Source organism: Sus scrofa, chromosome 15 (genome assembly GCF_054392235.1).
Source record: "Sus scrofa isolate SSC_HxYL_T2T_F1_AM1 chromosome 15, Sscrofa_HxYL_maternal_Yorkshire_Landrace_v2.0, whole genome shotgun sequence".
NCBI lineage: Eukaryota > Metazoa > Chordata > Mammalia > Artiodactyla > Suidae > Sus > Sus scrofa.
The window spans coordinates 62,254,405-62,267,335 of NC_139397.1; the positions used below are offsets into that span (position 1 = coordinate 62,254,405).

Below are 12,931 nucleotides of genomic sequence, written 5' to 3' on the forward strand. Positions count from 1 at the left end.
CTCCAGTGGATCTTGCAACAGGAAGTCACCAGAAGCTGGGAAAGTGGTTTCCCTCCTGGTCCCAGCATTAGACCTCATCCTCCCCACCTGGGCCACCCCAAAAATTTACTGACCACCCTGCTGTTCGCTGCTAGTGCTGAAACTGCCGTGTAGAAAGTTTAGCCATGGCCTTGGGTTCTGTCTCCATTCACAACCCCTGCCCTCATCCTGGAGGACGGGGTGTAACACAAACAGAAGTTTGATGGGGGCAGTGATTTTTTTTTTCTTCCTTTTTCCTTTTCTTTTTAAAAAATATTTATTAAAGTATAGTTGATTTACAACGTTCCTTTAATTTCCGCTGTACGGAGAAGTGACACAGCCATACACACACGTGCATATATATATATTTATGTGTATTTATACACACATTCTTTTTTTTCCATACTATCTATCATCATGTTCTAACTCAAGAGACTGTACACAGTTCCCTGTGCTATACAGTAGGACTCTATGCAGTGCTTTTTTTGTTTGTTTTTTGTTTTTTGTTTTTGTCTTTTTAGGGCCATATAGGAGGCATACAGAAGTTCCAGGCTAGGGGTCAAATTGGAGCTATAGCTGCCAGCCTACACCACAGCTGCAGCAATGCCAGATCCTTTAACCCATTGAGCAAGCCCAGGGAGCAAACCTGCATCCTCATGAATACTAGTCGGGTTCTAAGCGCACTGAGTCACAATGGGAACTCCTGCAGTGATTTTTTTTTTTTAAGTTTCTTCTCCAGTCAAATGCTCTGGGCTTTTGAAGTCCACTTGTTTTTTTGTTTGTTTGTTTGTTTCCCTAGTTTTGGGGGGTTTTTTATTGTTACTGTTTTTTATTAAAGTACAGTTGATTTGCGATGTTTCAATTGCAAGTCCTTTTGTTTTTGTTTTGCTTTGCTTTTAATTTATTTTTATTTATAGTTGATTTACAATGTTGCTTCAGTTTGAAGTCTACTTAACAATGAGTTTCACTTAAGCCCCCTTGCCTTACTCCCCAGCCTGCCTTAACCCCGCATGGGAACAAAATCTGACCACATCTCAGTGTTGACCCAACTGATGGCATGTCGTTGGTTTGTTCCAGCATTCGGGGATAAATAGCTCGGATGCGGAGGTGCTGACCTTGTTCAATGTGACAGAGGCCCAGAGCGGGGAGTATGTGTGTAAGGTTTCCAATTATATTGGTGAAGCCAACCAGTCTGCGTGGCTCACTGTCACCAGACCTGAGGCAAAAGGTAACGGGGAAGCTGGAGGGAACCCTGTGCTGGGAGTTTGATTCAGGCCCCAAGCTACTGGGGCAGGTGGGGAAGGCCAGCGCCACACTCTCCCTGTTATCCTGCTGCGTTTCTAGTGCCTGGAGCCATGGAAAAATACCCAGCCTGGGAGGCTGGTTTGGTTTGGTTCTGTGTTGGTGTTGCCTCCTGCTCTATGCCCTGTGTGTGTTCCTTGGCTGTGTATGGGGGATGGTCTTGCTGCGTCCTGGGCGATGCCGAGGACTGAGGGTCTGAGTGATAAAGAAGAGGAAGGACCAGCATCCTCAGGGGTGGATATGTGTGCGTGTGTGTCTGCAGCCCCCTCCATCCCTCCTGTGTCTGCCCTCTGACTTTCTTCACCAGAAACCAAACAGCCCCCCTGCACTTGCTGGGGCCCCATTTCTCCATGCGCTCACCGCCGCATGCTGGGCCGGGGTGCCGGCGCCTGGTGACGGGTGTAACCAGCCATCCTGTGTCGGCTCAGTTCTGCGAGTTCCTCCCCCAGGGTCTCACTCTCTTCTTCTAACAGGTCTCGTGCTGCCTGGTGGTTTCTGTTGGTTCGAGGTTGCAAAGGAGACGCTGGGGAGCATTTCTTCCTCTGGTTCCTCCCCTCCCCTGCCTCCCTCCCTCCGCATCTCTGAGAGCTCTCATGTCCCGGGCTTGTCCATTGTGCTTCCGTTGTCTCTTCTAGACTGCCGGCGTTAATACCACCGACAAAGAGATGGAGGTGCTCCACTTAAGGAATGTCTCCTTTGAGGACGCGGGGGAGTATACATGCTTGGCGGGTAACTCTATCGGACTCTCCCATCACTCTGCATGGTTGACCGTTCTGGAAGGTATACACTGTACTTCCCCTCTCGATATCTTGCCCTCGCCTCGGGCACGGGGGGGAACATGCATTGCGGGGCCGGGGGGAGACACAGAAACAGGCGCTGAGCTCCAGCAATCTGTCCGGCCTTGTGGGTCAAGTCTGGAGGCCTCTGCCTGTCCACCTGCAGCTGGCTCTCCCCGGGCCAGGGCAATGCATGCGTGGGGTCTGGACTTAACCTGCAGCTGGGCTCTCTTCAGGGCAGGTTCCTTCCTTCCTTGGGTCCAGTGGCCCTCCTTAACTTATCTGATCATTTATTGCCAGCCCCCCCAAAGTCTCAGAAAGGCTCCCCTCCCCCTCTACCTGAATGTAGGCACTTGGGAAGGCAGGGCTCGATATTTTGTAGGGATCAGCGCTTGCTGCCTTCCCATGTGGCCACCCCTGATCCCCAAGCGGGAGAGGTTCCACCCACATGGTAGACTCAAGCTGCTTTAAGCAAGTCCTTTCCCAGGCAGCACAGGGGGCCTGCTGGTGCCCATTGATCCTCTGTGGCTCCCGGCATCTCTCCCCTCCAGAGGGGGGCCGTGGACGTTGGGCCCGGGGAGGAAGGAGCCTGCACCCTGCGCAGGGTGGTGGGCTGGTGCTTGTGGGGCTGGAGCTGGTGGGCACTGCCTGCACGTGGTATCTGGTTCCTGCGTACTATGACCTCTTCTCTCTCCTCCTCTGATAAGATCCCTCCCACTGGAGGCCGAGAAGCGTTCTGTTTTTATCCCCATCACTTTGTCCTGTGTGTGCTCCCACTCTGTCGTCTCTGTTTCTTGATGCTGGGGAGAGAGAAAAACAGAAACACTTCTCGTCATTATCAGCTCTGCTGTCCCCTTCTTGGGCCTCGGGAAGTCCTCTTTGGGGTCACGCCTGGGGCCTCCCTGGCCAGGTCCCTAGGGTGCCGTCTCCTGTTGGCTGGCTGGGGTCTTTAAAAGGACAGGACTGGGGGGAGAGCTGGCAGGGGTGGGGGGAAGGGAGCCGCTCCCCTGGTGGGGAAGGAGTGTTCTGTGAAGCTAGTGCCAGATGGAACCCTCCCAGCCTCTGCACGGGAGGGAAAGGGGGCTTCAACTGTGTAGGCTTCCATGGAGATGGGGGATGGATTCTAAGTGGAGGAAAGAATAAAGCAAACAACCCTTCCCCCCATTTCTTTCTTCAGTTTGGGAGTTAGGCCTCTGAGTAGAATTCTTAAGAAGTACAGAAAAATTTACCTGTTCATCTCTAGCAATGACACATTTGGAAATTTAAGTTAGGTGAGACTGTCTGACCTGACACAGGTGACATAGGCCAAAGCAAGAAACTAAGTCAGGACACAGACTGGTTTTCTTCTTCCCTCCCTCCATTCGCTGTCCACATTCTGTAAGTGCCACCAGATGCCAGGCGCTGTGGCCTACAGACAGGGATGAGGCGCCATCCAGCCCTTGAGGTCCTTGAGGGCTATCGTGGATGAAAGGCTGATGGGCAGTTCGGCTGTCCCCGGGGATGGGTGTTTGACATGTTGCTCAGGCCCTGCAAAGCAGGGCCATGTTTCCATGGGGACACAGAAGAACATATCCAGCACAAGTGAGTCCTTGGCTGTCCCTGGCAGGGATCTGGTACCCATCCAGCCCAGCAGTGCATCTAAGCCAAGAGGGCTCCTGAGCTCATGAGGATGGGCTTCAGATAGCAAGATATAGTCCATCTCCCTTGGGCTTTGAGGCAGGATCAGGAAGCCTCAAAGGTCACAGAATGTCTGGTGTGCTCGTACCAGAGCCCCGATCCTAGCTAGGATCTGGCTTGGTTCTTCTCTGCCCTAAAGATTCCTAGAGGAAAGGAGATGGGTGTTGAGTTTCTGCTGGAGCTGGGACCCTAGTGGACTGGGCTCCCCACCCCCCTCGCCCGCTAACACCCTGTTCGCACTGACCCAGCCCTGGAAGAGCGCCCGGCGGTGATGACCTCGCCCTTGTACCTGGAGATCATCATCTACTGCACAGGGGCCTTCCTCATCTCCTGCATGGTGGGGTCTGTCATCATCTACAAGATGAAGAGTGGCACCAAGAAGAGTGACTTCCACAGCCAGATGGCCGTGCACAAGCTGGCCAAGAGCATCCCTCTGCGCAGACAGGTAACAGAAAGTAGATGGGGGGTTTGCACGCTCTGCATCACTCTCTCTCCCAGCGGCCCCAGGGGCTTCCCCCCAACACCCTATCCTTTCTGCCGGCCCCAGCTGACCACTCCAGGCTTGGCTTTCTGGCTTCCAGGTGGGGGCAGACCTAAGGGCCCAGAGTCAGGCTCCAGGCTGTTCTGGCCCATGGATTCCATGCACCCGCTTTACCCCAGCCTGTGGATTGGGAGGTGTCCTAGCCGGGCTGAGTACAAACTTGAACTGCCCCCTGAGGGCTGGTTAGAGGTGCAGAGGTCCCGAGGAGGGGCAAGGATTGGAGTTGGGTCCCCAGATGCCTCCCTCCCAAGCGTCTACCCCCCACCCTAGGATATGGAGCCGAGGGTGAAGGCGTGTGAAATGAGGCGGCCTTTGCTCAGAGCCACTAATTCTGGAAGGGGCTTGGGGGTCAGAGGTCCATAATCTGAGGCAGAGTTGTCACAAAGAATGGAGACAAGGGAGTTCCCACTGTGATGCAATGGGATGGATGACATCTCTGCAGAGCCAGGACGCAGGATTGATCCCCAGCCTGGCACAGTGGGCTAAAGGATCCACCATTGCCATAGCTGCAGCGTAGGTGGCAACTGCGACTCAGATCTGATCCCTGGCAGATGAATTACACATGCCACGGAGCAGCCCAAAATGAAAAAATTGAATAAATAAATAAAGGATGCAGAGAAAAAAATAATTCAAAAAAAAAAGAAGAGGGTCAAGAATAGGGTTGCTGTTGCAACAAGTTACAAAATGTTGGTCTGGTAAGCTCACCTGAAAGGCGAGTAAACAGAAGCCCAGATAGGCTAGTTGGTAGCGAAAATAATTCAGTTTTAGAACTTAAGTCTTCCAGCTTCTAGGAGCTTTTCTGTCACTCTCTACTGGGGAGAGAACATCAGGTGACAGACACATGCCTCCACATTGGCCAAAAGCCCTGACTGGGGGTGGAGGACCCTGCCACTGCTCCCAGCCCCACCCCCATCCCCGCTGGAAGGGTGACCCCACGCTCCCCTGCAGGTGTCGGCTGACTCCAGTGCCTCCATGAACTCCGGGGTCCTACTGGTTCGGCCGTCGCGTCTCTCCTCCAGTGGGACCCCCATGCTGGCTGGGGTCTCCGAATACGAGCTTCCTGAAGACCCTCGCTGGGAGCTGCCTCGGGACAGGTAACCTTCTCCAACTTCTGAGGAGCCCCCGCTGCCTAGTCTAACAGTGGAGGCGGTGTGCGCTCAGGCCTCCAGGTGCTTTCAGAAATGACCCTTCCCGCCTTCTGCTGTCTGTCGGGGGAATGATGGGGGGTTGGCATGAGAGGTGTCCTCTAGGGTTTGAACTGACCACCCCCAGCTTATACCACCCTTTGTTTCCCCAAAAGGCTGGTTTTAGGCAAACCCCTGGGAGAGGGCTGCTTTGGGCAGGTGGTGTTGGCAGAGGCCATTGGGCTGGACAAGGACAAGCCCAACCGTGTGACCAAAGTGGCTGTGAAGATGCTGAAGTGTAAGTGATGCCCCTGTCTCTGCAGAGACAATCCCCTCCCTGGCCAGGCAAACTGGGCCTCAGGCCAAGGACAACCCCCTCCCTCATGCCCTGCCATCACCCGCACCTGCTACACAGCCTGCTTAGGGTTGTCTGGGAGTGCGTGTAGGGGGGTGCATTCTGAACCCCAGGATCCATAATCTCACTTTGTTACTTTGCCTCCGTCTGGGTGTGGCCAAGTGTGTATTCTAGATCCTGGTGCCGGCTCACTTTCCTGACATAGCCTCTGCCCCACTCTTCACCACTTAGGGCAACGCTGGCTCCTAAAAGGGAAAGGAAAATAAATGTGGTTGTGAAAAGGGAAGGAGAGAAGCAAGTCCCAGAGAAGAAGGACCCCTGGGCGTACACCTCATCCCCCTCCCTTAGTTTTTCCCCCGGCACCTTCCCTTCCAAAGCAAACCGGCCTCATTTCCTTCTCTGTTTTCTCTCATTTGTCCATAAAGCGGATGCAACAGAGAAAGACCTGTCAGACCTGATCTCTGAGATGGAGATGATGAAGATGATTGGGAAGCACAAGAACATCATCAACCTGCTGGGGGCCTGCACGCAGGACGGTAGGCACCCCGGAGCCCGCCCAGCTGGCTTCCCACCCATGTGGGGAAGGGGCTGGTGCAGGAACCTGGGAGAAGATAAGGAGATGGAATGTCCTCGACCCGGCATCTCCCAGCCTCGTCTAGGGAAGCGGGTTGGGAGGAGAGGCCTGTTTAGCAGTAGTCGGAATGTGTTTCTCGGGGTCTGGGCTAATGCCCACTGGGATTCCTCTGAGAATTCAGGTACCCGGATTCCCACATGGTGTGTATACAGAATTGGGTGAGTTACTGTGATCTAGATTAGGGCTCTTACCCCCAGCGTTGCTTAGGAACTTCCTGGACTGTGCTGGGGAGAACGATTTCCCTGGCTTTCCTTGGTAGTAGAATGAATTTCTGGGGGTCTTACAGGGGCCATTAGGATGTGGGAAGGGCTCAAGGTGTGCCGTGGTGGGTGGGTTTCCTTGGGGTCTGGCTGTGCTGATGGCCTCTCCCTCTTCCTGCCCCAGGACCTCTATATGTCATTGTGGAGTATGCCTCCAAGGGCAACCTCCGTGAGTACCTGCAGGCCCGGAGGCCACCTGGGCTGGAATACTGCTACAACCCCAGCCACAACCCGGAGGAGCAGCTCTCCTCCAAGGACCTGGTCTCCTGTGCCTATCAGGTGGCTCGAGGCATGGAGTACCTCGCTTCCAAGAAGGTGTGGTGCCTGAATCCCCCCCGCCCCAAGTGGAGGGGGACATCAGTCAGGAGAGCCAGTGGGGCCTCATGGCCACAGGGTCAGGCTGGATTCAGTTCCCATCCACGTACTGCCACTTCCTGTGTAGCCTCAGGCAGCTAACTTCTTACATTTTTTCAAATGTCAAGGCAGAATGATAACACCTATGTTGCATAGAGTGGTTGTGGCGATAAAATGAGGTCCTGTGGAAGTTCCCATCGTGGCTTAGCTGGTATCGAACCCAACTAGTATCCATGAGGACTCAGGTTCAGTCCCTGGCTTAGCTCAGTGGGTTAAAGATCTGGCGTCGCAAATGTGGCTTGGATCTTGTGTTGCTGTGGGGTAGGCTGGTGGCTGTAGCTCCAATTCGACCCCCGGCCGGAACTTCCATATGCCGCACATGCAGCTGGAAAAAAAAAAAAAAAGGTCCTGTATGATCTAGATTAGGGCTATGGTTTTCAGTTCGTGGTAGATGCTGCTTTGTTTGAGCCCAGCCCCATGTAGATGTGCTTCACCCCAGGGAGACAAGGGAGTGAGGGCTTCACCAGCCTGGATAGAAGCAAAGGCAAAGCTAAGAGCTGGGAGGAGCAAGAAAGGAAGCAGATGTGAAGGGTTTGCTGATGTGGTTAAAGCTGTGGAGCTGGGGTTGGATGGCTGGCCCTGTCCTGGAGGAGAGGGACATTTTAGCAGGAACCTGGACAGGAGGCCGAGAGGAGGGGCAGGCAAAAGTGAGGGGGGGAAGTGGGCCCGGTGGGCTGCAGCGGACCCTCACCTGGGTCCCACCCTACTGCCTCTGCAGTGCATACACCGAGACCTGGCCGCCAGGAACGTCCTGGTGACGGAGGACAACGTGATGAAGATCGCAGACTTTGGCCTTGCCCGGGACATCCACCACATTGACTACTACAAAAAGACAACCAACGTAAGTGCTGGTGATGCCCCCAGTGCCCATCCCCTGCCCAGGGCTCCACTGCTCGAGGCTTCCTTCCTGCTTAACAGCGGGCAGGGTGAGCCAAGACTGTGCCCCCACCTGTCTTGCTGTCACCCTGCCCCTGGCCCCCTGCAATGTCCCCATGCTGCTTGCAGGGCCGACTGCCGGTGAAGTGGATGGCACCGGAGGCTTTGTTTGACCGGATCTACACCCACCAGAGTGACGTGTGAGTTGAAATTAGCAACTGCCGGGAACATGGGAAGAGAGTTACCAGCACTGCGGGGGTCCTACCCACCCCCACCCCCCCACCCCTGATTCCACCTCAAAGAGAAAACACAGAACACCATCTGTGCCATTTCACTTGGTGTGGCCTTTGTTGAAAAGCCCTGTCCCCCAGGTCCCCCCTGGATTCAGGCCTTATGTTGCAGGAGAGTGGGTTTAGGCACATCCCTGCTGTGCAGAAACAGCAAGGGCTCTGGGGGGGCCTCGCTCCATGCCCATCACGCTCACCCACAGGTGGTCTTTTGGGGTGCTCCTGTGGGAAATCTTCACTCTGGGCGGCTCCCCATACCCTGGCGTCCCTGTGGAGGAGCTTTTCAAGCTGTTGAAGGAGGGTCATCGGATGGACAAGCCCAGTAACTGCACCCATGAACTGTAAGCATGAGGAGATGCCTGGGGCCCTGGGCTCAGCCCTGGGAGGGTGGGGGATGGGCTGGACGAGTAGAGGAGGGAAGGAGTGCTCAGCCAGATACCGGGGACTTCCTGGCCACCCCTCCCACAGTCCTCCGGCCCTGAGCCTTTTTTTTTAAAACTCAGTGAATTTTATTACATTTATAGTTGTACAATGATCATCACAACCCTAAGCCTTTTTTTTTTTTTCATCTGCTTCTTCTCTTCCTCCCCTGACTTCACCATCCTGCCCCAGATACATGATGATGCGAGACTGTTGGCACGCGGTACCCTCCCAGAGACCTACCTTCAAGCAGCTGGTGGAAGACCTGGACCGCATTGTGGCCTTGACCTCCAACCAGGTGAGGCTGCCATCCCCAGACCTTCAGTCACCACCAGTGGGTTCTCTCTAAGTGCATCCCACCACCAGGAGGAGAGTGTGGATCCAGCGTCCTTTTGTCTCCTCCCGCAGGAGTATCTGGACCTGTCGATGCCCCTGGACCAGTACTCCCCCAGCTTCCCTGACACCCGCAGCTCTACCTGCTCCTCTGGGGAAGATTCCGTCTTCTCTCACGAACCCTTGCCCGAGGAGCCCTGCCTGCCCCGACACCCACCCCAGCTTGCCAACGGCGGACTCAAACGGCGCTGACCGGCACCCTGGCACCCCTCCCCAAACTCCATCCTTAGCTGTGACCCCTCCCCGCTCCTGCTGGACTCCGCCCCACCCCGCCCCTTCCTGCTGGCAGGAGCCAGCTGCCTACCTGGGGCCTTCACCCCCAGTTCCCCTCTCCACCTCCCCCTCCTCTCAGCCTGCTGGTGCAACAGAGGAACAGGGAGGCAGGTACTTGCTGACGGCCACTTTGTTCTCTCCCAGTGTTGGACCAAGACCCCCTCCCCCTCACCGGGCACTGCCTGGAGGGGTGGGAAGTGGGGGATGAGCAGCACTCGAGCGACTGAGCTTTCCGGTGTTGGTTTTGTCTGCTCCATGCAGCCTGTCCACCCGGGTTCTGGTGGCAGGTCCTTGGGCTACAGCAGTGGTTGGGGGCGGGGTCAGTGCTTGGGCCTCTGCGCCAGATGGATGGTGCCAAGGGCTTCTTAATTCCAATACTAATGTGCTTTGCTGACCAAATACCTGGTACCAGAGGATGGAGTTGCAGAGGCTGGAAGCAGTGTGGTGGCCCTGGGGCCCAGCCCCAAACCAGGGGCTTTGTACATAGCTACGAAGAAAACACAAAGTGTATAAATCTGAGTATATATTTACATGTCTTTTTAAAAGGGTCGTTACCAGAGATTTACCCACTGGGGAAGATGCTCCTGGTGGCTGGGAGGCATCGGTTGCTATATATTAAAAACAAAGAAAAAAGAAAAAAAAAAAGGAAAATGTTTTTAAAAAGGTCATATATTTTTTGCTACTTTTGCTGTTTTATTTTTTTAAATTATGTTCTAAACCTATTTTCAGTTTAGGTCCCTCAATAAAAATTGCTGCTGCTTCATTTTTATACGGGCTGTGTGACGCACACGGGAGAGGATCTTGGCCGCAAAGGAGCAAGCGGGCTCTGGAGCTGTCTGTCCAGAGTGCGTACTATCTGTGGTCCCCTCCCGCTCCTCACCTTATGTCTCACTCCTAGGCCTCCGCACAGACCTTGTTGCTTTTGGAAAGGCAGGGAAAGAAGATGAGATGGGCAGGGAGCAGAGGCACTGGGCCCAGGGCCAGGCTTCTCAGCCCTCATTTCCCTGGGGAAGAGAGGAGGAAGGGGATGGGGGGCAGAATGGGGTGTGAGTGTCAGACAGGGAGCTGGAGGCCTGGCCTCAAAAGAGCCAAGGTGTAGGAGTTCCTGCAGTGGCACAACAGGATCGGTGGTGTCTTGGGTGTGCTGGGATGCAGATTTGATCCCTGGCCCAGCACAGTGGGTTAAGGATCGGGCGTTGCCGCAGCTGTGACTTAGGTCAAGATTTTGGCTCAGATCTGATCCCTGGCCCAGGAACTTCATATGCCTACAAGGCAGCCAAAAAAAGACCAAAAAAAGAGAGAAGAGCCAAGGTGATGATGAGGAAAGTAAAGGACGTTTCTGAAAAGAGCCTTCAAACAAATGTGCAGCCACCCCTCCATATGGATGTGGCTCTGCCTTCCTGTCTGTGTGAGGGAGGACTTGTCACCTAAGGCCCCTCTCTCTTTCTCTCGCCCGAGTTTCTTGTTCCCTAGCCTCCTCTGTGCTCCTGACCACCCCCCTCACGCCACACACACACACATTCTTCCTGGATTCGCGTGATCAGACTGCAGGCATTGGGACTATCACAGATCTTGTCTTCCTCTAGTTCTTCCTGTATGAGCTCCACCCCATCCCTCAGGAAAGGGAAAACATTCTCGGAATGTTAGTGTTTTGGCTGCTTGGAAGTTTTCTTCCTCTGCCACCTACTGGCTGTTGCTGCCCTTGCCTAATGGGCCCTGGCTCCTCAGAACCTTAGTGCTCAACCACCTGGCACCTCACCTCTACACCTAAAGCTTGCTCTTTGCTGGATCCCTTCTGAGTGCCAAGGAAAGCATGCTTTCATTTCTGTAGGGAAAGTGGGGTTGCTCTTGAAGTTTCCTTCTCTTTCTTTCTTTTTTTTTTTTGGCGGCGGGGGGGGGGGTTGGCGCATGCCCATGGTATGTGAAAGTTCTCGGGCCAGGGATCAAACCTGCACCACAGCAGCGACCCAAACCACTGCAGTGACAGTGCCAGGTCCTTAGCCCTCTGCACCTCAAGGGAACTCCTGGAGTTTCCTTTCCAAGCTATCACTGTTTCTTGGCAGCCGCACTGTTGGCCACTGTTGTGAAGTTCTCCCCTCTCCCACGCCTCTCTGTAAATATGCAAATGTCAAAGTATTATGATTTGTGTTTATGTTTAAAGAGGGTATAAGTCAGTGAACAGAGCCAGGAAAATGAATTTCAGTGCTTAAAACCATTTGCCTGACACTTTATGGTGGTGTCTTGCCTTGTAAAATAGTGATGATAATTCCTGCCTTGACCTGCCCTTGAAGCAACCCTCCATTCGGATGGAGGGTCTTTTAGAAAGGGCTTCATGTACCTCCAAGGAGAAGTGCTGGAAAATAGAAGGCCCTACTACTGGAACAGCGATGTCCTTGCTGTTACTACTCAAATCACCCGTGAATTTCCCAAGAGACTGAGCTGCCTGTCAAATAAAAGATAGCAAAATTAACCTGAGAGAAAATGAAATGGCAATTTTACTTAGAGGACCAGATTGGGTCCCCTGAGGAAAGGAACACGGTCTATCTAATGAAGGTGTCAGCTGTCAAGGCACTGAATCTGTCCGGTTTCCTGAGGGTTAAAAGATTAGGGCCCTGGGATCACCACAGCCTTAATCAATACTGCCTTCCCACCCTTTCTAATTGCCTAGGCTAGGGATCCCCAGACGCTGCTAATGTACTGTATTGATCTCAGGTAAGTAAGATTGAACCTCAGATGGAGAAATCTAGCTCTGTGACCCTGAAGTCGCTGTGTTTCTCAGCTGCCACTGGGAGGAGCCAGCAGGCCAGAATCTCAGTCAAGATTAGGTAATGAGGAAGTTCCGTCATGGCTCAGTGGAAATGAATCTGACTAGCATCCATGGGGACGCAGGTTTGATCCCTGGCCTCCTTCAGTGGTTTAAGGATTGCTGTGAGCTGTGGTATAGGTCACAGACGTGGCTTGGATCCCATCTGGCTGTGGCATAGGCTGGCAGCTACAGTTCCAATTCAACCCCTAGCCTGGGGACCTCCATATGCCGCAAATGTGGCCCTAAAAAAAAAAAAAAAAAAAAATTAGACAACGGGCCAATGGGCTCTGAAGTTCCATTAGTCTGGCCTTACCTAAGGATGTGCCTTGATGGTAACTGGGAAATCCTTGGCCTAGGTTTGAAGCTTTCAGAGACTTCTCTGAGCAGCTCACCTGTATGACTTGTACTGACTGCAATAGAATTAGACCTGGCCCAGGTGCAGGTCCATACATGTCAAGTGCCTCCAACAGCTTTCTTTTGCAGAATTCTCCTCAGTGTGTGAGACATGAGTCAAGTCCACCGTCACCACTGAGGTTGGGCTTTAGAAAATGCCTGAAAACAGAGTTCCTTGGTGTTCGTTCCCCAGCGGTTAAGGACTTGGCATTATCACTGCTGTGGCTCAGGTTCAACCCTTGGCCTGGGAACTTCCACGTGCCATGGGGGAAGGAAAGAAAATGCCTAAAATTGTACTCATTATGAGCAGTTTGTACAGCCATGGTATGGTATAGTACACAGAGTAGAGAAATTTCCATGCCTTCAGGCAAATCGGCAGGCA

At 53.6% G+C, this 12,931-nt stretch overlaps 1 protein-coding gene across 21 annotated transcripts in view; it reads left to right on the plus strand.

Moving 5' to 3' along the window:
* FGFR1 (fibroblast growth factor receptor 1) overlaps window positions 1-10,119 on the plus strand; it is a 53,522-nt gene extending 43,403 nt beyond the window's left edge. For 8 of the 21 annotated variants that reach the window (XM_085000052.1, XM_085000054.1, XM_085000059.1 and 5 more), the window contains 11 exons: window positions 1,956-2,100; window positions 4,022-4,224; window positions 5,263-5,408; window positions 5,615-5,736; window positions 6,219-6,329; window positions 6,812-7,002; window positions 7,820-7,942; window positions 8,107-8,177; window positions 8,468-8,605; window positions 8,877-8,982; window positions 9,093-10,119. In XM_085000052.1, the coding sequence (XP_084856178.1) occupies window positions 1,956-2,100; window positions 4,022-4,224; window positions 5,263-5,408; window positions 5,615-5,736; window positions 6,219-6,329; window positions 6,812-7,002; window positions 7,820-7,942; window positions 8,107-8,177; window positions 8,468-8,605; window positions 8,877-8,982; window positions 9,093-9,269 (1,533 nt within the window). In that variant the 3' untranslated portion in view covers window positions 9,270-10,119. Of the gene's footprint in view, window positions 1-1,095; window positions 1,247-1,955; window positions 2,101-4,021; window positions 4,229-5,262; window positions 5,409-5,614; window positions 5,737-6,218; window positions 6,330-6,811; window positions 7,003-7,819; window positions 7,943-8,106; window positions 8,178-8,467; window positions 8,606-8,876; window positions 8,983-9,092 lie in introns of those variants that run through there. The other 13 variants (XM_005671767.4, XM_085000057.1, XM_085000063.1 and 10 more) reach the window with 4 other exon arrangements.
* Window positions 10,120-12,931: the final 2,812 nt, after the last annotated feature.